Genomic DNA, 25322 nt, shown 5'->3' with positions numbered 1-25322 from the left:
TCGTGTCACTTGGATGACGTTCCTTCCAGTTGTATGTCACTCGGGCCCAATCCCCCCAGATCGTGTCATTTATCTCGTCAATTATCGAATTTATCTGATCGGTCGGCAGTCACTGCAAGGGTAGGCGGCGACAGCGGGGAGTTTGACAAGGCGCGATGAACCGTAACCTTCTCTTCGGTCGAGTCTCACGACTCAAAGAGTTATGATTCCGAGAACATCCGAATTCTTTTCAAAAGTAATGGCATCACATAGCACAGCACTGCGCTCTGCAGCAGCTGTCCGCGGGATTGATAAATGTTGTCGTCGGAAATCGTGCGGTACGCGATGTTTGTGTTTGTACTGTTTGGTCGCGATCACCGACCGAGGTTTGTTAATAATACGGCAACAACACAAAACCACACTTGGTCCAATGACAGTGAGAACATTCTCTTACGATAACAATGATATACGGATGAATAAGAATGGAATAGATTATAAAGGTGAACTGTTCGTTTTCCCAGTTCCAGATTTCCAGCTACCTGATTATATAACTACCGAAGTCGGTCGTGTAGCCGTCAGATTGAAAGCAAGGTTTCAGCAACCGGTACGCCTTCAACATCCACACATCTCAAACCGAGAGAAAGCACGCCCGTGTCACGAATTATCGAACAAGAATAAAGGTCCCCCAGAGGGAGAACGCAAAGAATCGGTGAAAGTATAGAAAGATGACAAGCACATCCGAAAACACCAGTGACAACCAGGCCGACAAAGATTACCACCAGTAGAACACACAGGAGAAATACAATAATAGGGAAAAGAAGCAAGCAAAAAAAATTTTTCTTCCGAACGAACCGCAGATTTTGCACGCCCCTCAGGTGAGAAATGATGTACATGCCATGTCCTCACCATCCGGTGCTGTCCTGTCCATTTTAGTCCGTATGCATCATTAGAACTCCGTCCATGCCATAGCTCCGAGTGATGTCACAATTAAGAGAGATGAGAAAAAAAAAAAGGAATCAAAGCCGCCAGTAGTGTCACATCGTGCCATCAGCAAACGGCGGCTGAAGCGCATCATAAAAAGGGGGAGGGAAGCGAGGAGCTCTTGGTTTTGAGAGTAGAGAGCCTGATGGCGAAATTTTGATATCTGTTTCCTGGGTAGTCATTACGCGTTTGTCGCAGATTTTCTTCGATCTGCTATCATCTCCGAATTCCTTGGGCATGGATTGGTCCTCCCGGTTGCATTGCCATATTATTGGCTATGTTGTATGGATGTGGATCAAAGCCGCCAGATATGCCATTCATGAGCAGCGGACCAAGACCCTGCGCCTGGGATACAGGGCAGTCTTTGTGGGCGAGCAAAAGGGTCTTCAAGTTGACAATCTCTTCACGAAGCTGGGTGACTGTTGCTGTAAGAGCATCATTCTCGGTGGTGAATATTTCGACCTTGGCCTGCAGATTAGCAAGCCATTGCTTCTTGCGCTGTCGACATTTGAGCGCAGCGACACTATCAGACAGATTCAATTAGCGCAAGCTCCTAAAACAAGAGAGAAGAAACTGTCTTGAGAGGTCAACATACCGATTTCGTTCCAAGAAATTCCTCCGCTTCTCCTCATCAGTCATCTTCTTGGGGTCCTTCTGCTCAGTCTTTTGCGACTTGTTCTCATCCTGTTCAGATTCACCTTGCTCGGGGGTGGTTTCGTTCTCGGTACCGTTGTTGGTTTTGGCCTTCTTGTTGGGGCCCTTGGCAGTGGTGTCGTCTGCTTTACGTCTGCCGGTAGAGGGAGTCGTGGACTTGGTAGAGGTGTTCTTCTTCCCTTTGCCCTTGGCTGCCGGTTTGGCCTGGTCGCCTTGAGTATCCGATCCATCGCTGGTCATCTCACGGCCGCCGGCCACCGAGTTGTTTGCGTTACTGCGGGAAGCGCGGTTGGCGGTGGTTGCATCCTGCACAGGTTCCGATGGCTTGTTCTGGATATTCTGCGGTGGTAGAGAGGTTTGGTTCGACACTGAGAATTGGTTGTTGTTCGCCTGACCTCCCTTAGCGAGCATGAAGAGGCCATTTGCGGCATCAGCGGCATCGTGGTGAGTGAAAGGGTCCACGACCGCCGGTTGAGAGGTTTTAGTGTCCATGCTGGTGAGCTGCCCGGGCTCGGTAGTGGGGTTGGATGTAGGCGCATTGAAGCCGCTCCGCTTCGCTGCGTTGAGAGCGGTGCGGTGGAACTCAAGCGTAGACGGAGTTGCACCACCACTTTGCAGTTGCGTGAGGATGGCCTGCGAGTTCGGGCTGGGGGCAGGGAACATAGACCCTCCACCACCGGGCGTCAAACCGGTTCGCAGGGAGGACTCGTTGGGAGTGGGGAACCCTCGTCCGATGCTGTCGAAGTAATCAGTCGAACCGGCGGGCCCAGCAAGCATTGCCGGACTCAGGGGTCCGGAGCGCAGGGAGTTTGGCCAATTGTAGCCTCCTGCGGAGCTGGTTCCCGGCAGTGCAGGCGACGTGAGGGCAGCAACAGGGGGTAGCAGAGACTTGCCGGGAGTCTCGGCGGAAGAAGTGTTGCTGAAGGATTGTTCAAAGGGATTGGGCTCCAATGCGAAAGGATTGTGAACGGAGTTGAAGTAGTCTGGCGTGTCGGCAGTGCCAGAAGCAGCCGGACGGGGAGGAGGTGCGAGGGATTGGGAGCCTTCTACATCGGTAGAAGGCTTTTGGTCTTTATTCTCCGTGGAAGGTACCTGGGAGTCTGCTACGAAAGACGTCAGCGCTCAGCGCAAGTCAAATCGAGATTACTGGACAATGGACTGGGAAAACGTTTATTTCCAATGCGCGACAACAGCATACCCGTATGAAGAGTGGTGCCTGGCTTGTGAGGAGACCCTTCACTGGTGTTTCCTGTTGCGGATACGCGTCAGACGGCAGTCTGATAGTCGCACCGGTTGATAAGGGTAATTGTGAGGTCATCCCGAAGGGGAGCAACCGCCCTGAGCCATCTAAAGGGACTTGTGGCGGGCCACTAGACCATCAAGGGGAAGGGAAGAAAAAAAAATAAGACAGACAAAGAGGGAAAATCAAAAAAACTGGCGACCAGAGCAGCGAAAAGACACCAACAGCCCAACGAGGCGATTCTGACAATATATACCAACCTTCAGATTTTACGGGATTCTTTTTGGAGTCCATGGGCGACGATGTTCTGCTTGGCGAACCACTCTGGGCAACGGCAGCAGACATAATCTGGGGAGGAAAGGGAAGGTCTCAGCGACCGGGACGAGGTGACGAGACGCGTGGCGACAACACCAGAACAGTGACGAAGGAGGACAGCCGGGATAGGAAGATAAAAAAGAAATAAGGCCGTCGAATTCGAGAGCGTCCCTCGATCGATTCGCAGGGCGTTAGAAACGGGGCTTGAGCGCGTGTCAAACTGAAGCTGGTGGTGCTTGATGCAGTACCAAGAACGGGTTGGGAGGGAAAGGGGAGGAAGTTGTGACGTAGCCGGGCTTAAAGGGCTTTTGGGGGGAGAGCGGGAGGGAGCGCAGCCGGGCAGGGAGTGCTGGGTGACACTTGGAACACTTGGGTGCTCTGTGGGAAAAAAGGGCTAAGAACGGGCGGGACTGGTCTCGCCTGTCACTGGTGGACCGCTGGAACGGCACGCGCAGGCAAAGCGGATCGAGCCAACCTACCGCGCAACAACCGCGACCCTAACCGCAATTCCAGAAGAAAAAACTCAAGGACAAGAGCACTTGGATGTACGCTGTTGCGATTGCAACTAGAAGAAAACGGCCCCCTTACAAGAAGATGCAGCACAGGACGATGAGCGAAGAGGTATGCGAGCTGAGCACTACTTGGCCACTACGGGGAAAGCGTTGGTGGATGTACGGGGGTCGATCGACCAATGACGAAGGCGGTGGCCGGAGCGGCACGACAATGGAGAGCAGAAGACAACCTTGGGATTCTGCGACCCTTGGGACGCAGAAAATCCGGGACAAGGGTAGGGGAAAGTGTGCAAGTTGACCAAGAATGTGCCTGCGACTGGCTCAGTTATGCGCGTGGGCGTGTGGATAGCCGAACCACAATCGATAAGGCACGGTGTAGGGTGCAGGATAGCAGAATGCGAGCGAGGAGAAAAGAAAGTTGCAGGATGAAGTCACGGTGACGACGACAGGAATTTTTGGGGTGTGGTGTGCACTCGGGCCAAGAGGGGATCTGGCCACGGTTAGGTAAGCGTAGCCACATTGAGGACTGGGGACTGGAGACTGCACAGGGCGCGTTGCGATTTGTGGTGGCAGCAGGTTGGCCACTCAGCGAGCACGAGACGTGAGCCTGAGAGGAACGTTAATCCGGCCGGGCGAATGACGTGACGGCTGGGCAGACGGCGGGTGGCGGCCACAGGATTGTTGCGGGCCCTTGTCAGTTGCGAACTGCGAGTGCGGCTCTCTCGCTGGTCGCGTCTCCCCGGGGTGGCCACCCAGGTGGGGCATAACGGCAGTGATTGGCCTGCATATGATGACGCAATGCTCTGCCGGCCATTTGGGATAAAAAAATAAGAAACCAATTCCGGCTGTTTTTCATCCAGTCCAACATGAAGAACTAATTGATAATTCCCTATCCAGAGTTCTATCTAGAGTTATCTCCAGGCACAGTATTACTCTCTGGGTACTCCGTATTTATCGAACTGCACATTCCCCGCCAATGAAAACAGATCCAATCTGGTTTGGACGTGCCGTGCAGAATCCAATCGACCTGAGGTCACGTGATGATATACCCCCACTCTCAAGCCATGGCGCCCCTTGCAACGTGGGCAATTGTTCCGGTTTCCGACATGTGGTTCGATGGACCAGATGGACCGTCGTAGAGACTTCAGAATTCAGTCAGGTCTGCTGTTAGCCAACAGTTTGGAGATGTACAAAGTGACCACTGGGAAGATCCATCATCTAGGTAGCTCTCTCTCCCATGTGTGTACCGTACCATGATTCTATGTATAAGCTGGCGTAGAAATCCAGCGCTCCTCTGGGGTACAGAGTAGGTAGGGTCACCTGCGTTCTAGAAACATGGAAGTCTGTACGCAATTAGCTGGGCAGAAAACGCCATCTAGTTTATGCATACAGCAGATAAAGATAGTTACCCGGACTATCTAGACACCTCGACATTGTGACACCACCCAACATTTTATATTCTCCTCGTCCAACCACCTAGCAATATTATAGTTCCATACGAAAAAAATTCTTGTGTTCTCCGATATTACTCTGTACCTTGCATCCATGGTTCCCAACTTCCGGAGAGGGGAGAGGGAAATAAAGAAGACCAAAAACAGCCTACCTAATTACCTACAATCAGTCCATCCATGGGCCGCCATCACATTTAACGGCAATGGACATTTGATGCCTTCTCGACATCTACTTAGGCAGTACCATCAGTTGTTGCCTTAGAGACGATACCATGGATTGCCTTGTAGGCATCAAAAGTGTCAGGAATTGGCGCTCAATTGCTTTCTTCCTTCGTCAATTTCATCATTTTACAGGGTACACTGTAGTAGTGTGTAGTCGGCACAACCAGTAAGTCGATGATGTATGTAGTCCAGTCCAAAAGGGAACCGAAATTGGTTTAGCAGACCGGACCTGAGAAACTTTCCTATAGCGAAAATGCAGCTCACTAAATGCTATTTCCGTCCTTTGATCGCAGTATCACCGCAATTGACAGGTGCTGTGGTCTGGTGTTAGCGCCTGTTTAGTTAGCGAGGTTATTTTTTACCTTTTAAATTGTATAATAAAGACGCTAAGTTGGTTGTCTATTACTCCGTATGCTTATAATGAAAGAGTGTTTTTTTTTTCTGTGTTTGGTAGACATAATAGTGCTGCTATGGTTAGAAATAGATATAGAGTAAGAGGTAGGAGGGGCCCGATGGGGAAAGGAGGAGTTAGTATAGTTATAGTTTGGTGACATGGTCAGAAATCGACCACACCGTACAGAGTATGGAGTACATTTATCAAACTTCCGTTTTAAAAAAAGTATACTCGAATGACAGAAAGCCTGTGAATTAAAAAATTACCTTTTTTCAAGGGGTTTTGGATGAATAAAGATAAATATACTTCACAATTACGAACCAAAAAAGAAAACTGTAATTGGTGCTGCCCGGAATCGAACCGGGGCCAACACGGCCACAACGTGGTATCCTACCATTAGACCACAGCACCTATTGCTGATATACCCGGCTGACTGAGAGATCCAAAAGTGAATATTTTATTGCTCATGGGTGTTCGCTCCGTAGCAGCTCTATTCTCTGCTGAGAGCCGTCACTATCACGCAGAGTCCAGCACAGGGAAAGCCGACGGTAGCTTGGTCAGCAAACAATTTTCGCATGACACTAGGTATTTTTCTATTTTTAATGATATTGACCTGTTCTTGCAGTCTGCAGGCCCTTTGTGTGAATAGACAATTTTCCCCGCCCAACTTAATTGATCCTGCCACATGGTCACGCTGCAATTAATGTAGTTTGAATGATGATGTCGTTGGTCCAGAAGAGAAATCGACAGCTTAATATCGGTTGGTTACATTTATTTTGCCTTCAAAGGAGTCGACTTCATCAAATGTTGAAGTTAAAACGCGAATGTCGTGCAGTGACTGCCAAAATGGTCATATCTTATCGTAAGCGGGGCAAGCAATGCTTAAACGCTCGACCACACATCATTGTGGAGATCCAAGGGATCGACCGAACTTGCGCTTATCGATATGATCTCATTGACATGATTTCATCAGCAGATCACGACTTGATTATCGGTGAACTACTGCTGCCTCAGGATCTTGTTCCAATGACACCACGACATTAGTACTGTACAAACTTGCGTCTTTAAATATTGAGATACTAGCCTGCTATCTTGCTGTAGATCGATACTAGACTGTACAGAGTAGATTACACACTCAAGCGTGATCCCTTTTCTTCCCCGCGAAATTGTTTTGTATGCGAGGACACTCACATAGTTAATTTCTATTCTCAGGCTAGAATTGCAGAATTGTCTGATCCGTCTTGCTGGAATTATCACTATGATCCCAAAGTATGGATATGACATGCCATTCCTCTAGAACAGCATTGTAAGGTATCTTGCCGTGGCGTTCCTTTAATCAAATCACAGGCCAATATTCCCACTCTCTGCCAGACATCTCGTTAAACGAGCCATTTGGTTCTCTTCAAGATCCCCGATATGTCGAGTAGCTCCATGGACCCAACAGCACCGGCACATGATAGTGTCTCCATCCCTCCTCGCCCTCGCGACCACGGCCACGAACGGTGAATTTGACCTCCACCTCGGGCCAGAAACTCTCCACGCCCTGCGCCTCGAACCACGGTCCTACGTCGAACCGGATCGCCCAGTTGGTTTTGCTGTCTGGACTAGGTAGAGAGGAAAGAAGTGCCGGGACAGTGGCAGACGGGTTCGAAGATGAAGGAGTCCAGGTCTTTATCCGTCCGTCGGAGTCGGTGGTGGCATGAAATGTGGTAGGAGTGGAGGACAGCAGGGTCAGCGTGCAGGGCAGGTTTGCCGCAGGGGTCCCCGTCAAGGTGTTGAGCACGTGGCAGGTAATAGGGTCGCGGGACATTGTGGTTGCTGCTGAGCCAGGAGCTGAGGACGATGTAGAAGCTGATGATAGTGGCTGCGATAATGAAGCACTCAGCTGATGCTGGTAAAGCGAGAGGCGATCTCCGATTCTGCCCAATTGACCGGGAGAAGATCTGGACTGATTACCTATTTCCATAAGTCGGTGAAAAGGTCCGCCGATGTCTTCAAGAAAATGTTCAAAAATGTCAAGGTATTCTCGTGGGACTCGAGGGGTGTATATATATATTTCGGAGGCCGCCGAAAGCTTGAGAGCTTCGGGTGGGGTTGATGATGGGTACTACCCCTCTACATGTAGTCTACCAGCAGATTGATTGAAAGCAAAAGCTTTTTGAATCGGAAATAATAGAATAAATTGTACCACAACCAGTCTCTTACTGATGTTTCTATTACTCTTTTCAGTATCTAGTAACCTTGCGTGTCCATCTGGGAATCAGGGACAGCCGAAGCCTGAACTCCACAACGTGACCGCCAACTGACTTAGCCTTCCCGAAACTTCGATTGCCACGGTCTCCGACTAGCTAAGCGTGGCAGCGGTGACTGCGTTAGGTACGGAGTACCTGAGAGCTGCAGACACGTTACCGCCGTCCGGAGGCATTGGCTCTCGTTATTTTTGTTATTGATTTCTTTGTCTCTACTTCCACAGTCCATACCCTCTCTTGTTCAACCACCGCAATGTCTTCCACCGCCCTCATCCACGACGAGGACGCCCTCGAACCAACCCTTCAGTCCATCATTGACCAGAAGACCCTTCGATGGATCTTCGTCGGTGGGAAGGGAGGTGTCGGTAAAACGACGACTTCCTGTTCGCTCGCGATCCAGCTCGCCAAGGTCCGCAAGTCTGTGCTCCTCATCTCGACCGACCCCGCACACAACCTGAGCGATGCGTTCGGGCAGAAGTTTGGCAAGGAGGCGCGGCTGGTCGATGGCTTTTCCAACCTGAGTGCCATGGAAATCGATCCGAACGGCAGTCTTCAGGATCTTCTTGCTGGTGGCGAGGGCCAGGATGACCCCCTGGCTGGGTTGGGTATGAGTGGAATGATGCAGGATCTGGCATTTAGTGTAGGTCTCCCAGAGCTCACTGCGCAGAGGGGGTTTTTTTGGTCGTTTTTCTCTTGCTTAATTACAGCTGTACTGACTGTGCCAGATCCCTGGTGTTGATGAAGCTATGTCGTTCGCCGAGGTCTTGAAACAAGTCAAATCTCTATCCTACGATGTCATCGTCTTTGACACGGCACCGACGGGTCACACCCTCCGCTTCCTCCAGTTCCCGACCGTTCTTGAGAAAGCCCTGGCGAAGCTCTCTCAACTGTCTACTCAGTTTGGCCCGATGCTCAATTCCATCCTCGGATCCCGTGGCGGATTGCCCGGTGGGCAGAACCTGGATGAGCTGCTGCAGAAGATGGAGTCCCTGCGCGAGACTATCAGCGAGGTGAATTCGCAGTTCAAGGATGCCGATTTGACCACGTTTGTCTGCGTCTGCATTGCCGAATTCCTGTCGCTCTATGAAACCGAACGCATGATCCAGGAGCTGGCGAGCTACCATATCGATTCCCATGCCATTGTCGTCAACCAGCTGTTGTTCCCGAAGAAAGACAACCAGTGCGAACAGTGCAATGCTAGGAGGAAAATGCAGAAGAAATATCTCGATCAAATCGAGGAATTATATGAGGACTTCAACGTGGTGAAGATGCCGTTGCTTACTGAAGAAGTCCGAGGAAAGGAGAAATTAGAAAAGTGAGTTCCTACCCTTCCTAGCTCTAGCATATTCCCTACTCTTTTTTTTTATCCATTATTGTTGGAACTGATAGCTGACTGCGTCTGTCATACAGGTTCAGTGAGATGCTCGTGAAACCTTACGTGCCGCCTGAATGATCGATCATCTTAGACACAAACACGAACTGTGATGAGCGTTGAAGACAGCATTTGAGGATGAATGATTAATAGACATTAACGAAGACAATCTATACATTTTTTTCCCACAATATTCCATTGCGTTGTGTCAACCTTTGTTAAATCTAAAATGCAGTTAGAGATGCCCCAAGCGAAGCTGACACCTGCCTTCTGAGCTGTGTAGACGGTAGCATAGTGATTGTGTTTACCTTGCATATTCCTCGTGGCGATTCTCCTATTTTTACCTCGCTATCACTGTCGATGTAAGGCAGTATATTACCTACTCCAGTGTTCATATGAAGCATCAGTATTGCACCTTACTCTTACCTAGGATATTCCTCTAATATATATTCCTCTAATAATAAATGGCTGCTGCTTCACTTCACCGCAGGAACAAGCAGAAAACGAAGGATAAGGTGATGCGTCGAGTCTCGACTACTAGCCCCCCTTACTAAGGATTGAATTGAGGCGTACTCTTCTCCATACCTCAAAGATCAAGGACCATAGGATGATTTCTGGTTGAGGTAGAAATCAGGACCATATGTGGAGGCTTGAGGGCTGCTTTTTTTTTTACAGTACGTATATACCTCCAATAATGGAGAGGATCAATTGACCTTCCTCCAAGGCTGGATCCAAGATTGTCTGTCTATCCTCCCTGTTGTCCATGTCCATATCAATCACAAGGGAGACGACGCATCAACTCGAAGGAGACAAACACAAAATAAATAACCAAGCAAACAATCATCCACCTATCCAGCCAGCTGAAACGGGACAAGGATGGGGGATGGTCAGGTGTATTTGGAAGAGCTTTGTGGGAGTACATAGACAAGACTAAGCAAGAGACAAGGCAGTATGGGAGTGCTACAGTAGACATTCATCTATCAGGTAGATACCTGACCTGCGCAGTAACTCTTATTCCGTATTGAATGATGGTGAGATGATTTGTAGATTTGGAGGGAGAAAAAAAATAAGAGAGAGGCAGACATTATATCCTCTATCCTCACATGGTATCGGAGAAGAAACTTGCCCGATTGATTTATGGACTGTAAGTATGTGCTATACATCTATATATCTAACACTCGATTTCAATCCCAATCATAGATAGATATATCCAACTTGTCCTCTATCAATCTACAGGAAATATCACTTAAAACGATCAGTTTGAAGTGATGATGATTAGCTGAGAGTGAATCCCACCTACACATATAAACTTTTTTTTTATTCTATGTATTCGAGACTTGCTTCCTATGATGCCTAGTGTTGGGCGAACAGAGAACATATTATTATCACTTCCTAAAATGCCATCTTAACTTTTCTTTTGCCATACTATGTATGTACTGTACATACCGTCTGGCGAAGTGGAATTGTACAGCAAACAACATACCTAAGGGTTAATTAGCTATCAAATAATAACACCAACACCGTCATGAAGTAATTCCACGATATCGATTATTCTTCTGTCTGATAGAACAACATAAACGATACTGGGTTCAAAACTCGATATTGTCTCGAGTTTAAATAAAATCTCTTCTTTATAATATATATATATTATACAGCAACAGTTGGATTTATGTATGTACAAGCGTGCGAGTGTGAGTAGTATGTCCTACCTAAGTAGTAATAATTGTGAAGGGCCAAAGCCTTGCTGTCTAGAAACTAGGAGCTCATAAAAAGGATTCGCTGGGGAAGGAAGAAATGAAGGAAGAGAGAGAAAGGCACGCGAGCTGTATCAACAGGAGTCATGTGATTAACAACAAATGGACCAATCAGAAGACGAGAGCAAAGCTGAGTCAGCAATATGGGCTTAGCCCGCAACAATAATAGATACTTAGATAGGCTGGTATTAGAAGGTAATTCAAGTGACAATGTTCATACATGATAGAAGGCATCTATAGTAACGATGCTAGCCCTAAAATGGTAGAAGATCTCAGCTGAGGTCCCAATGGAACCTTCCTCCCTTGGAACTGATCTGTGCATCTGACATTTTATTTTTGGCCCAGGGACCGACAACTTGATGCTTGTATCTATCCTTGTCCACTAGTCCCATTGGCCTACGGAGTAATATACTCCGTATATACTGCTTTCGTAATCTGAGGTGAGCATTGTGAATTTCCATATCCGGTTAGCCACATAAGTAAATTACCTAGGTTATGTAGTTCCTAAGGCTGATATCAACCTACCGACTAAACTCCAGTAAATTTACCTACCTAGTACATGACGATGAGGTTATTTATATTAAACCCACCTCGGCAAAACCCAGGGATCCTCACCTGGGCTGTTTGCACAGTGGTAGTGCGCTCCCTTCGCATAGAACAACAAAAATGAAATGTGGGATATGGGAGAGGTCGTGGGTTCGATTCCCACACAGTCCAACCACTTTTTTATTTAATTTTCCTTTCCTTCTTTCTTTTTCTTTTTTTCGTTTTTGTTTTGATTTCATCTTACTCTGTCTGGTTCGTTGTGCGGTTGTTGATTCTTCTTCTTTTTTTTTTCCCTTTTTGATTTCTTTTCTTTTCACTGAGAATGAAGGGCCTTCTCTGCGCAGGTAGTATAATTCCATAAATAATAACTGATCCAAACAATTATTGTTATTATTATTATTAATGGATCGAGAAGACCTGGATGTCATATCTTCCTGCAAGCCACTGCATGTTGACTCGTTGAGAATCAAAAAAAAGTCAATCATGCAATCTTATTCTATCCGACAGATTAATAACAATGGTCTATGACAGAGAGAAACTGAATACATCATATTTTTTTTCTTATTTACATTCATTCTTTCAGCTACGCCAGCTCTTGTGGCGTTTTACTGTGGAACTCGCTGAGAGGTGGTGCAGGTGTGAAAGGCCATGGAGCAGCCAGCCATCACAGGGATAGACACGTTCGGATCAGGAACAAGAATGGGATTTTGTTTGAACCGTGCAGGAAGTGATCCCCCCCTCAAAGTGCTTCTGCTGTTGCTGCCGCTGCCGCCGCTCGCAAGTATACAGATAAATCAAATTGAATTGGGGATCTAAGTTGCCATCTGCATGCCATCCCGCATCCGGGGTGATCGGCGCCTACCTAATCTTGGCTTTGTGTGGAGTACGGAGTACTCCTCCGTACGGAATAGCGTATCGGATTCGGATCTGGGGTCGGCGTGTGGGGGTCAGGCGGCTAAACGGAGTACTCCTTTCTGAAACAGACACATAGAGAATGGATGAGAGATCTTAAATTAAAATTACTATAATTAAGATTTGAATTTTTCGGATTATCTAAAGGTAGATACAAGCCTTACGGTCTCGCTTTGCTCGGAGGAAATATTACCTGTTCTAGCTCTATGCCTGGGACTTTCGTACTTGTACTGTACATACATACCTACTACAATATAGTTATAGTTTTTATTATCTCGTTTCCAGGCGGGCTTCCTACCCATATTCCTTGCCATATTCCTTACTAATATCTGTCACACCTCACTGAAGAATATCCCTTGTTAATATATAACAATCGTCTGGCTGCAACATGGATAAATAAATCGGGATCTTTTGAAGAAAGGGCACAGGGACGTTGAAAGTTCCGTATGGCTGGCCAAAGTTAGTAAAGAAATCTAATAAAAGAGGGTAGTAGCATCTACTCGTTCCAACCCTCGTGGCCAGGTTATCCATTTCATTTTGGGTCAGAAACACCGTCCATAGCATCCTTATCAGCTCTTTCGACATCCATTCCTGATGAGCGTCATGCACCTCAGTTGGCATGATCAAGATCTGTAAGAATCCAGTGTCCGAGTTGTAATGGATGCTAAATAATATTGATTTGGAAAATTAGCAAGGAGTAACTCAGGGACCATGAGAAACTTGCCGAGGACGACGTTGTTCGACTCTTCCGTCGTCGTTTACTAAGGATGCGATGAGAGAGCCAGTAGAAGGCTCGATGGTTTTTATAGGAAAAAAAGTGTAGTATTAGTAGCTTCAGCAATAGAACGACTGATATCGTTGAATAGTTTCTGTGCAGACAGCTTGTGCTCTTCCGGTTGCACAGACGACGCACTCTCAACTGGATGGTCAGACATCTTGAAGTAGTAGAGGTAGTGATGCTCGAGAAAATGTGTTTTTTCTGACTGACAACTTTTTTTTGATGTCCCTTGTGAGAGTAAATGGAGAAAGTGAACAGTGACTGATGGGGAAGTCAGACAGTCACCGGAAACCGAATCTTCACTTACAAGCAGTGATGCCTTGGAGCTGGACCAATTATATCCGTTAGTCATGGCGTTTTAAATCACAGTTACCTTACGGGCCTATGGCAAAACTGTCGTTGTTCCATGGTAATACTAGACTATATTTTAGGGAAAACGTTCTCCAGAAAATAGACAGGTTTAACCATACATATATATTTGATAGTACGTATTGGGAGATGATGTAAATAGAAAATTAGATGGTAATACTACCATATATCTACAGTATATTTTAAAAATATAGCGATAAAAGTAGCCTAATATTTTTTTTCTACAAAAAAAAGGGCACGTTCTATTTTTTATAGCCTGATTCAAACATACCTACCTACCTATACCTGGTACCTTAGGTATCCGAATCCGAAGCTTTCATCCAATTAAAGACGTGACATAAGAACCCTGGCCAATAGCATCCCTATCAATACGCTAATTCGAGCAGACATTTTACTATCGGCCAAGGGGATAATGGTTGGAGGTGAGGTAATGGGAAAAAAAATTACTGCCCGGCAATGCGCTGGAGGGAACGATTATTCTTCAACCTGGCACATTATCACTATCCAATGTGGTCCTGGTACCATCATCTGGACCGGGTGGCTGGCTGGCTGCTGTCCGATTTGAGTAGCGGAACGCCTTGTGTTGGGTAGAAAAGAGAAGCATTGGATTGTCGAAAATTTTCGACCCCAAACAGCTAAGAGCTTTTATTGCCACAGATGAGTTTGTGGACTCTACTCGAGACGTCTCCTTTGTCATGTCTGCTGCACTGCTCAGGCGGCTAGCAAGATGGATGCCCACAGTCCTGAGTTGTCGATCCAAATTTTAAAACGGATTTCAATTTTGCCCTCGCCCGTCCAAAGATGTGTTGATGGTGAAGACTGCTTGCGCCTCATCTGCAGATCAATCGCCACTTCAAGGAGAATTCTTATTTCGGTCAGCCTCACTTGCCACGACAAGGCATGTGGTCACACGTTTTCGTACCTTCCGGCAGAAATGCAACGGAACGAAATGTTGCCTTTGCCGATAAATTATCTTCCCGAGTCGTAGTGATCATGCTGAGGCATAAAGAGTCGGAAGCTTTCAGCACTCTGGTGAACGGCCTCCAGGTATCCTTGGGAAGGAAGCTTGACGTAAGATCAATTATTTAGGCCCGAATCAGAATAAATCCGGCTGGGCTGATCGTTTGTGTCAGCATCCACCATCCATCATGGTTCTCGTAACGGTATGTACGGAGTACATAGTATTATATCGTATGTAGCGTGCCATTGGCCAAAGCGCCATGAGGAGGTGACAAGTTGATCAATTTAGAAGGATCTGGAAGGAAATTAGGTTAGACAACCATTCTGTCGTGAGATGTAAGAATAATATCTATCCCTCTAGTTTTGATCGAGACACCACGTGGATTCTGGCAGCAGATTGCTTACAGCTGACAACTCGAGAACGCGTTGACCGCCTTTAAAGTGACGGCGTCTATAATCTATGTAAGCTTTCTATATGTCAGCTTTGTTCAGATAAAGGATCACAATGCCGGACCTCACAAAATGTGACAGGTTCAGCCCTGGGCATCATCGTCACCGGCTTCCAAAGACGTACTGGAGCATAAGACGAGCGGATTTGCAGGAGTAACACAAGACAAGGAAGCCTCAATTGGGACTTCTGTGCACAAGTTGGGGCTCACTAAGTATCTTTCTGCGAGGCTGACGCTAGAAAGAGACTTCAGCGGGGGAAGTTTGAGGAATCGAGACCCAAGGCAGCACTTCCTCCATGGGGCCACGACACTTCACAGGAAACAGGGCCCAGTTGGCGTTGCAGGTTCCCGCAGAAGAAGACAAGAATAGGCTGTAAGGATCGATGGGGCGTGCACGAAAGGCCCACGACCTGCAGAAGCAATGAACTGGGCGTCGACCAGGCACGAAGCCTCACTTTTTTCAGTGGTTGTTTTTGAAAGTGAGGCGGAGGGGGGTCCCGTTCCCAGCGGCGCGAACGTCCTCAGACCGCAATGATTGACTTGCCTGCCGCCCCCGTACGGAGTACCGGTGAGTTCAATGGCCGAGGATTGAGGGTAGCGGTGGCAACAGACATGGGTAAACAAAAGAAGTTGCTTAGATTACGGAGTATACGGAGTATTATGGGGGAGATCTGTATGGTTCGAATCCGAACTATTACATACTTCATCACTTGCAGGCTAGTCTCCGCAGTACATAAACGGCTAGTGAGCCGTGCTCTAGATCTATAAACAACATCAACATCAACATCAAGCACTCTGTCTGTATACTTATATGGGAGACAATTCGATGGTATTATCTTCTGTTCGGTGCCTCTGTTCGTCTCGTGCGTGCTGTCGTGATTTCTCTTGTCTTCTGAGCTTGCACTGCGACTCGACATAGGAACAGAAATAAGAACGAGTGGCAAGCAATGTCGCAAGTTCAACAATATTGGCTCCCAGGATTCGGTCTCTCACGACATATTGTCCTTGGTCATATTCAATATTTTCTTGGACCGAATGCCTCAGTCAGACCATATACATATCAGGTAACGATGCCTTGCCAACATCGCGGGATGGGCCCTGACGATGGATTCTCAAAAAGGGGCGAGAGGGATATCTGATCCATGGAGTACCTCTCACGCGTGTACGTGACCTCGAGGATAAGCTGGACATGCTGGCGAACAGAGGCTGATGACTCCTGGACAGGAGCAAATCAACGACTTAGCAGTCATGTCGCGAGAGTACGAACGGCAAGAAGCAGCCCGAATGACCAACCGCGCTTGTGTCGACAATGCTGGCAGGCAGTCGTCAGAGCCGTATATTAACGAGATAATCCCCGTCAACCAGCGCCCGCCTCGAAGGCGTCTGGCGCAATACGATACCCGACGAAGCAGGTGATGAGTGAGGTCAAGAAGTGTGGATGTTTGCGCAGGATCCCGGTTGATCCTGTGGTCTTTCTTCTTTCTCTCTTTTTCTCTCTCTCTCGATCTCTTTTTTATACGTCATATAACAAGGGGTAATCTCTCTTGTTATTTTTGCCGGGATCAAGCGACGAGTCGAGTCGAATTAGACCAACATCGTCGAGCCAGTTATGCTGTTTCATCCTTCGACCGGGGTCTGCAGCAGCAAAAGAACGCAGAGAGAAAAGCATACGACGCTTTATTTCGGTGCTCTCTCCCAGCTCTTTCTCTTTCTCTCTCTCTTTCTCTCTCTCCCTCTCTTTCTCTTTTTTTTCCTTTATGGTACGATAGGTGGTGATCTGATTGCTCGATATGTCCACTAGTCAACTTTTCTGCTTTTTGAACTCCGTTCTATACCCTCGCAATTCTTCTCTTCCCTTGCCCTGAACCTATCTTATCCCCTCATCTGAGAAGAGAATAATCACTCTCTGTCGTCCTCATCAACCGAACTGATAGCATCTTCGAGTCATCCCAAACTCCCAAAGCCCAAAGACAGCCAGTGCCCACGCGCCACTACGCCACCCTGTCCCCTGTCCCCTACGCAGACAGAACTGGACTTTGTTTTTGAGGAAAAATCGCTGCCGCAGAATTGAGGCCGTTTCTTAAACCTTGTTCCGTATCCTCCTCTGGTTTCACTGGCGACAAAATGGTCAGCAAGTTCAAAACGTCAGAGCGCGCCCGTCTCTAGACATTCTCCAAGAGTGACAACCGAAATCCAACGCTGTAATAAACTGGATTTATAAAAAAGAAAGCAAGACCTGACGACAACGACCCAATCAAATAGCCTTTTTTTCTTCATACCGGCTCTATAGACTAAACTATCTTAATTTCATAACCACGTACATACATCCATCACATGATAATTTTTTTATTCGAATCGAAACCCACAGGGTGTTCGCTTCACCGTCATATCCTCAATGCCCTAACCTAGGTCAGTGGGAAAGTCAACTTTGGAGCTTCCCAAAAACGTTATAAACCACCTCAATCGAAGGTATAGATCCTCGAAGGGAGGTAGAAACAGCGTGGAAAAGGAAGGAAAAAGAAAGTTACAAAAGGGAAGAAAAGGTGGACCGCCTGAACGCCAGCCTTAATGCCAGGAAGCCCGCACTTTATGGGTGATAATTAAAACGACCAGGATCCAACGACGAAAGAAAGACGGCACATTCCGCACGTGCCATCATATCTATTTGGCAACAGCCGCACTAAATTACGGGTCAGTTTGGTTTAAAATCAAACAGTCCAGAAGAGAATGCTACACACCTCAACACTTGAGTCCTGAAGAAGGCTCCTTTTGTCTTCTCGATCACCTGCTGGTACACAGATTGCGGAGGGTGGTTCATGATCACGGTTCCCTCCTTGTAGTCGATCTTGGCGTCAACCCGAGTGTCCCGGATGAGGTTGACGATCCACTTCTCGCCCTCATCTTGGTTCAGACCCAGACGGGTGGACAGATCCCTGGTAATTGGATTAGTTTATAACGATCTCAACAGGAGAAATGACGTCAAACATACTTGATGTCAATCCGCTGGTGAATCTTGCAATAGCTCTCAGAGATGAGATGCCTTGCCGACTCGACGAAAGCGTCCGCCGCCGAAACGAGGAAAAAGTCACTGCGCAGCACCTCCTCGGCTTCGCTCAGCTTCTTCTGGGCCTCCTCGAAATCAAAGTCGACATAAAGAGCCTTGACAAAGTCGGTGATCGGATCAGAGTACTCGTAGCCCTCTTGTCGCACCACTCGGATCAGGTCCTTCAGCTGCTTCTGGTACAGACTGGTGTTCTTGTGCGCACGGCTGCGGTTCGTGATGACAGCGGCAGCCAGATATCGCAGGATCCACGGGCAGTTGGTCTGGATGGTGTTGATATAAGCGGGGGAGAAGAAGAGGTCGGTCAAGACGTCGCGGGCGGGGTCATGGTTGAAGAAAGGGAAAAGAGACCAGTGGATCAGCCAGGTTCGGTGCTGCAACTGGGCCAGAGGATTGTTGAAGAGACGGGTTTCAATGGAATCCTTCACTTTGTGAACCTCTTCCATGGCGGCCTCCCAGCTGGTGGTCAAGATCTCAGACGCGAACTTGCCCCACGTGGCGGAGGTGACCTTGTCGTTATCCGTCGACAAGACACGGAACTGGTAGAGCAGCTCTGCAGCGTTACCGTAGCTACCGCAGCTGTACTGGAATCGGCCGTAGTCGAACAAGATGTTCACCATGTCAATCGTGACGCCATGCTGCTCTTCGAGGTACTTCAAGTTGGCGACTTTGTCGCTGCGGAGGTTAGCCACAACGGCATCGTCCTGCAGAAGCTGCGTAATCTTCTCGCTCTCCTCCTGGTATTGTTGCAGCTTGGCGAGAACCTCCTCTCTCTTCTTGACGAACTCCTCGGGGATGGTATCGGAGTTGTTGATCTCCTGCCACAGATTCGCCACATAGTCGGTCATGTTGGTGTGCTTGAGAAGTTCGTATTTGGCGCGAGTGATCTCCAGATTGTCGTCATCCTGGCCGCTGACGAATTCGAGCAGAGGGAAGACAAGGTGACGGTCAAGGTAGGGGATCAGCTTGGGCAGCAGATCGTATTCCTTTGCGATCTCCTCCGCGGTCTTGGGAGGGTGGGCAGCGGCGCCCTTGAGCAGCGTCTCTGCCGACGGAGGAGCTTTGTCTGCCATGGCGACAAGATGGCCGGATGCAGAGGGGAGGCAGACGGTGAGAGGGGCAGTGGGTGGAGGTTGCAGAGAACGAGGGGGGCAGGTCTGTCTGTCTCTGCCTTTCTGGTCAGTGTGCGACACTTTTGCCTGCCGAAAATGTGAGTGGGAAAGAGAGCAGCCGCGCTAGTCCTGATGCGAGCTAGCGGGGCTGTCGCGTGGTGCCGGAGCGGGAAAAACTCCGCGCAGAGAAACCTGTTGAACTTAATTGACGAGAGGAGCAGCTAAGCACGGCTCTGTCGGACGAAGAGGGACGTTCGAGTCGGCAATCCAGGTGCTTCGAGGAGTTATCTATCGAACGGCTCGGTGTGGTATTGGGGCAGTTGACGTGTCTCGGGGGTGATTAAATCGTTCTTGATTGGAGAAATTCTCCGTCGAGTCTCCCCACGATGGCCTCGTCTTCGTCGATGTCGTCAACCATTCGACAGCAGATCATTCCTATTTCTGCATCACCGTTCTCCTCTTCAATGAGATCAATTAGGGCGTATTCTGTGATCTGCTCACCAACCGGACGTGTGCGGTCTCGTAAGTTTTTCCGTCCTTGCGCCCATTGGCATGAGTGCTTTTTTAGGACACAAGCTATACAGAATGAGGGGGAAAATTTGCTAACAAGCCATAGAAAATGTACCTCAATTTGCTTGCCGAGTATCTTCTCCTAGATCGTTTCCCTCTGTCCAGCAATCCCGTACTTTCTTAGCAAAACTCTCTCGCAAGTCACAGGCGACTGCTCAGACGACAACGCAGCCCTCGACCAGCGGCCAAGCGGACGCTCAATCAGCACAACAGACGCAGGCTCCTCCATTGCAACTGACCAATCTCCCTTATTTCGTCCGCCGCACGCCTTCCAACCAGCTCCCTGTGTACTTGGAAAAAAAGGCTGGTGGCACCAAGCAGCAGACCAAGATCCAGAAGACGGAAGGAGACCTGGAAGCGTTACGAAGTGACCTGGCGAGGGCATTGGGCCTCGAATCGGGCGAACCTAACGCCAAGAAGAGTCCTGATGTGACAATCAATCGACTAAACGGGCACATCATCGTCAAGGTGCGAAGGTTTTCGATTAGCAATTCCAACTTTTTTTTTGCATGCGAAAGTAAGTTACTGACGAGAAACCGCATTCTACAGGGCTGGCGCAAACCCGAGATTCAAAAATTCCTTCTCGAACGAAACTTTTAAATTAAGAAAAAAAAAAGCTATCACTCCATCTCTTCCAATGCACCTCTCTCGATTCCCGTTCGGGGTTTACCGGCCGTGAGATTATCCCCCATTGAATTCAAGAACTGTGACCTGCACCAGCACCAGGATGGTTACCAGGTCGTGAGCTGAGCTGAATGAAATGAATGAATTGAAGAGCAGAGCAGACAGACATGACAAAAAAAAAGAGGAAAAAAAAATTGGTGAAAAACAAGAGTACATACATAAGTGGAAAAAAGGGCCAAGGCTTTCAAAGCCCCAACCTGGTTCTTTTTTGCTTTCCCTTTTCCCTTTTTCTATTTCTATCCTCGTTAGGGTTGTCTTGCAGCAAGGGTATTTGTTTTCTCCTTTCTTTCTAACGGTGTTGCATTGTTGCATCTCCTGTCTTTTTTTTTCTTGTTTTCCTTTTTTTTGCCGGGCTGGATTTGTAGGTAGTTCAAAAGCTCATGAGTCTTGAAAATGCAGTTTACGGGAGTTACGACATTTTTGTTCCATTTGCTCCTACTTGTTATCATCATGGAGAGCTACGTATCTTATGACTCTGGATTAAAAAGAAAAAAAAGAAATTCCAATAACATGAGAATCAACATGAATCTTTCATAAGGCTTTATGCTGGTTCCCTAACGGAATACGATTCTTGTAACCGCTCAAAGCTCGCCATCACCGAGTTTGCCTAAATCCCAGAATGTCGCCTGTCCCCCAAAAACAGAGATGGCAAATACATTATTCGCGGACAAGAACAAAAATCAAATTTGCCGATGCCATGCGCCTTTTCCTGAACTAGAAAAGATATGAAAATGACATCATGCAGAAGTCAAAGAATCTTAGAATTGTACAGGAGAAAACAAAGGCGGTATATGGGCACGTAGCAGAAGTCATCTCACTGGTGATAAAAGCATATCTTGGAAAAACAAGACACCAAATGGTGTGAAGTGTGAAGTAAAGGTACATCTTAAAAGGTTAAAAGGAGGTATCAAAGAAGGGGAAAAGAGAAGATACTTGCTGTAGGGTTGCTGCCTGTTACTCCCCAACTCCGGCATACGCAATTAACTGTTTCACAACGCTTGGGTCCAGATTTGGTGTCAACAAGGCCCCCAATAAGCTTTCTCTTTTAGGAAGTACACACGGTGGAAACCGCGACCGGGACGAAGTGTCCTCATTTTTGGACTTCTCAGCCAACCGACGGAGAATGGTCAGGCCTCGATTGATGATTGATGCATAGGCATGCTGAGCATCTGCATCTGCCTGCCCTCTTGCAGACTGTGATTGGCGATGGTTGGTGGGAGGGTGGCGCTCTGTACTCAGCAAACAACACAACCTGAGAAGATGGACTGCGAATCCATCAATCGACTCAAGCCATGCTCGGGCCACTGCCCCATCAGCCAGACCGGTTAAGATTTCAGCAGCCAAGAGTCCCTGCATGATAAACACTTTGCGCATGTCTGCTATGATAAGCGGTTTCCGGGGCTGGTCCGGAATAGGACAGATTGCCAGTCCGAAGGCGCGGGTGAGAAGCTCATGCTGGGAACCCGAGCCGTCACCGTCAAATATGGCCTTGTAGTACATCCGATTGGGTTCGTCTCTAGCCAGAAGCTTCGCTAAAGCATCGATTGCTGTCGGAGTATACTTGTGAATACTTGGATTGTACGGCGAGAACATCACCCCATCCGGACCAATGGTTGGTGCCGGTAATGGCGCAAAAGACAAGAGGAAATGTAGCAGACAGAGGGCTTCTTCCTTTCCCGGCAGATGCACCGTATGAGCGATGTTGCTGAGGTAGGTCACGGCGTCCTTCATGAAGTCCATAATGTTCTGATGCGTCCGCAACAGCATGTTTCGAGTTCCCAGATATCGGATTACGGTGGAGAAGAACTTGACGACCGTGGGTGTAGCCAATATTCCAAAATTGGATTCTGTGAACGAGAAATTTCTGATGATGGAGGTGATACAGAGGAGCCTTTCCACTGCCCGATCGAGCTCGTAATCAAGGCTGCCAAATTCGGGGATATCGACAAGAGATGACAACTCCAGACGACAAGCGCGCAGGACTTCCTCATATGAGGGTAACAGCATGACATCGGAAACCTCAGCTGCATTCTCAGCCAGCAGTTCGAGTTGATCTTCAGCGCACTCCACCAGCGTCTCCACAAGATCGTCGCAATTTTCGAGAGAAATCTGAATTGCGGGCTCATTGGAGATTGTTGACAAGGTATCTAAAGCCATGCGCATCTCGGCGTGCATACCGGATTTGATGCTCATCGTCAGGGCATGGATGTCAATCACACCGAGTTCGGAGAAGGCCGGCACATTGGGTTTTAGCCTCGAGATATCTTCTCCGATTTGGTATACTTCGTCCACAACGATTGGCCCGTGTCGATTACTCTCGGGGAGGACCATGGGCTTGAAGGTGTCCTCGATATGACGCTGGAAGGATTGGTTGGAAGATTGCTCTGGACCAACCGAAGCCTTATCTGGCGTAGGAACGGAGGCCTTGCCCGACTGCACCGACGGAGCTGCTTGCGCCTGCACTGACGGATCAGGAGCCGATACCGGTGGCTGTGACTGACGAGAAACACTGGGCCTATGATGATTTTGTTGAGGTGGAGGCGGCGGAGGCTGCTGCTGAGCGTGCTGCTGCTTGCTTGTAGGCCTCGCTTGTTGCAGAGTCATAAATCCGTTGGCGGCATTCTGCTGCACATTGTTTTGGGCTGGCGCACCGACTTGAGGAGAAGGTGTAAATTGCTGGGGATGTTCAAAATTTGGTCCAGGTTTGACAGGCGATGGCTGGAACGGCATTCCACTCATATCCCCGGGTTGCCGTTGCGATGCGTTCTGTTGTAGATGTTCCGCCAGTTGTTTTTGGGAGCTCAGAAAGGCTTGCTCGTAGGCAGCCAAGTTCCTATGATAGTGATCCCGGACCTCCTGCGCGGCTGTTGGGAACTGCATGGGTGGAAACCCGAGCTGCTGAGCAACGGCAGGCCACATGTTCGCAGCGGAGACCTTCTTTGATCCGCCCATCTTGATAACAGTGGCATAAAGGTGCACCAGATGAACGGGCCGCCCGCAGACGATAGGATTGGTATCCAAAGGTAAATTACGCGACATCATGAATTTCTGAAGTGATCGCATGAATGCCTCGGGACTTCCGGGTTTCGTCATCGTCTGCTGCGCCATGTTCTGCTGCATCTGCCTAATTGCCGCCATCTGAGGGTTGGCCATAGGATTCATCCCACCGCCAGCAGGACGTCCTGCCATTCCCGGATTGTTGGCCTGCATTTGCCGCGCTTGGTTCTGCAGCTGCATTTGATAGAGGCGCTGTTGTTGCGCGGCCATGGCCTGGGAGGAATAGGCCTGCGGCATGTTATTGAAATGGGCCTGCATCGATGTTGGCGTAGCAGCAGATGACATCGCCGGAGACGGGGAGAATTGCGGTGCCATGCCCTGAGGGAATGGCTGTCCAGGCATGAATGAGCTACTTTGGGGCGTGTTCACTCTGTTTCCCTGATCCGACTGCGACGGTGACATCTGAGATCCCACGGGCGGACCAGCCGGGGAAAAGGGGCTTGGAGAAGCTGTTTGCATTCTCTGAACGCCATGCTGGTCGAAGTCTTGTATAACGGGGGATTGACTTGTATTCACAGAGCCTCCTTGTTGTAGGTGCTGATATGGAGTCGGATGATGAGCGTACTGAGGCGTTCCATTGGCCGGCCCTTGGTAGCCTGGGAAGGGTACCTGGTGAGGCGTTTGCGATCGCGATACCGGCAATCCGCCAGGCGCCTGTCTTGGTGACATTGACAGACCATCTTCGGGTCGAGGTCTCTTGGATGGTATTACCTGGTTGGGATTGTGGAAACCAGGAGAGACATTGCGTGGGACGCCGTTGAACATGCGCTGAAACTGGTTTGGGTCCTGGGGCGAGGGAGAAGGTTGGAGGAAAGCCATCGAGGGATCGATGGTGGCATTGAAGGCACCATTGTCATGGTTGGGTATGTTCGAGGCGTCGGAAAGCCAGGCATTCATGTCGTGTGGAACGACCAACCCATCTGCGACAGGAAAAGAGATCAGCAAGCCGTCAACTAGGCGCGGCGATCCATCACCAGCGCGTCAGAGATCTATCTTCCAGACACAAGGGGAATAAGGTCACGTCCAAAAAAAGATTTAGACGCGTCAGGGTTGTGGAGGGCATTGGTTGGAGCAATGTCGCGACTTGCGACACGGGGCGGGTTCAAGCGACAGGCCATCGCTGCGCGCAACTCCTGTCTACATGACACGACAAAAAGGCATTCTGGAAAATGGATGCCTGGGCAAAAGAGACACACAACATTGGGTAAAGGAAAGGGCAGGTACATACCGACAAGGTTGGCTGACTAGAGTGCCGTAATGTGAGCGGACGAGGAGGTTGAATCGGGGTTCCGAAAATAGCAGTTGCGGTCAGAGAGCAGCAAGAGCGATGGGAAGGAAAGGCAGGCCAGGTCACGGGACTGCGGCGGGTGAGGCCGGCCACGCGCAGCACAGCACAGGAGGCAGACTGCGGCCGTGGCAAGAGAGGGAATCACTTCAGGACAATATGTCGCGACGCTGTTTTATCAGCATAGGGCCAAGTAAAATGTAATGGACAAATAGAAATGAGCCATGCAGAAGGGCGAAGCAGGCGCTGTGGACGGGACTGGGTACGCAGCGCGTAGGGTGTTGTGTGTCGTGGTGAGGAATGGAAGGAGGGAGGCCAGTGCGTGGCGAGTGGCCATGCAAACCAGGCTTGGGAAGGCAGAATCAAGCCCAAACAGCGACAAACACACCGAGGGATCAGGGGAAGGGCCGAAAAGA

The 25322-nt window shown here is 48.7% G+C and overlaps 7 protein-coding genes and 2 non-coding genes across 9 annotated transcripts; 4 read left to right on the top strand and 5 right to left on the bottom strand.

The window, feature by feature from the left end:
* Positions 1 to 1176: 1176 nt before the first annotated feature.
* On the bottom strand, positions 1177 to 3148 carry VTN77DRAFT_616 (uncharacterized protein; the record flags this gene model as incomplete). The annotated part of the gene is made up of 3 exons (XM_069422407.1): positions 1177 to 1483; positions 1556 to 2714; positions 3115 to 3148. 3 exons carry the CDS (start codon positions 3146 to 3148, stop codon positions 1177 to 1179), a joined length of 1500 nt encoding a protein of 499 aa, XP_069273404.1.
* Positions 3149 to 6088: 2940 nt separating this feature from the next.
* VTN77DRAFT_t138 lies at positions 6089 to 6159 on the bottom strand. The gene has a single exon. It is a non-coding gene; the product is annotated as a tRNA-His (tRNA).
* Positions 6160 to 7150: 991 nt separating this feature from the next.
* VTN77DRAFT_615 (uncharacterized protein) lies at positions 7151 to 7714 on the bottom strand (the record flags this gene model as incomplete). Its single annotated transcript, XM_069422396.1, has 1 exon — positions 7151 to 7714. One exon carries the CDS (start codon positions 7712 to 7714, stop codon positions 7151 to 7153), a length of 564 nt encoding a protein of 187 aa, XP_069273403.1.
* Positions 7715 to 8250: 536 nt separating this feature from the next.
* On the top strand, positions 8251 to 9450 carry VTN77DRAFT_614 (uncharacterized protein; the record flags this gene model as incomplete). Its single annotated transcript, XM_069422385.1, has 3 exons — positions 8251 to 8637; positions 8723 to 9312; positions 9408 to 9450. 3 exons carry the CDS (start codon positions 8251 to 8253, stop codon positions 9448 to 9450), a joined length of 1020 nt encoding a protein of 339 aa, XP_069273402.1.
* A 2290-nt stretch (positions 9451 to 11740) lies between these two features.
* Positions 11741 to 11840, top strand: VTN77DRAFT_t139. Its single transcript has one exon. It is a non-coding gene; the product is annotated as a tRNA-Ala (tRNA).
* Positions 11841 to 16084: 4244 nt separating this feature from the next.
* On the top strand, positions 16085 to 16553 carry VTN77DRAFT_613 (uncharacterized protein; the record flags this gene model as incomplete). Its single annotated transcript, XM_069422374.1, has 3 exons — positions 16085 to 16201; positions 16258 to 16299; positions 16362 to 16553. 3 exons carry the CDS (start codon positions 16085 to 16087, stop codon positions 16551 to 16553), a joined length of 351 nt encoding a protein of 116 aa, XP_069273401.1.
* A 1245-nt stretch (positions 16554 to 17798) lies between these two features.
* Positions 17799 to 19271, bottom strand: VTN77DRAFT_612 (uncharacterized protein; the record flags this gene model as incomplete). The annotated part of the gene is made up of 3 exons (XM_069422363.1): positions 17799 to 17817; positions 17876 to 18070; positions 18127 to 19271. The coding sequence occupies 3 exons, from the start codon at positions 19269 to 19271 to the stop codon at positions 17799 to 17801; spliced, it is 1359 nt and encodes a 452-aa protein (XP_069273400.1).
* Positions 19272 to 19696: 425 nt separating this feature from the next.
* On the top strand, positions 19697 to 20480 carry VTN77DRAFT_611 (mitochondrial 54S ribosomal protein mL49; the record flags this gene model as incomplete). Its single annotated transcript, XM_069422352.1, has 3 exons — positions 19697 to 19832; positions 19927 to 20348; positions 20430 to 20480. The coding sequence occupies 3 exons, from the start codon at positions 19697 to 19699 to the stop codon at positions 20478 to 20480; spliced, it is 609 nt and encodes a 202-aa protein (XP_069273399.1).
* A 1038-nt stretch (positions 20481 to 21518) lies between these two features.
* VTN77DRAFT_610 (uncharacterized protein) lies at positions 21519 to 24518 on the bottom strand (the record flags this gene model as incomplete). Its single annotated transcript, XM_069422341.1, has 1 exon — positions 21519 to 24518. One exon carries the CDS (start codon positions 24516 to 24518, stop codon positions 21519 to 21521), a length of 3000 nt encoding a protein of 999 aa, XP_069273398.1.
* Positions 24519 to 25322: the final 804 nt, after the last annotated feature.

The sequence above is a fragment of the Rasamsonia byssochlamydoides genome, assembly GCF_041956645.1.
Source record: "Rasamsonia byssochlamydoides strain NRRL 3658 unplaced genomic scaffold VTN77scaffold_103, whole genome shotgun sequence".
Classification (NCBI taxonomy): domain Eukaryota; kingdom Fungi; phylum Ascomycota; class Eurotiomycetes; order Eurotiales; family Trichocomaceae; genus Rasamsonia; species Rasamsonia byssochlamydoides.
Note: the sequence above shows the minus strand (reverse complement) of the source record. Positions and strands in the feature narration are given on the sequence as shown.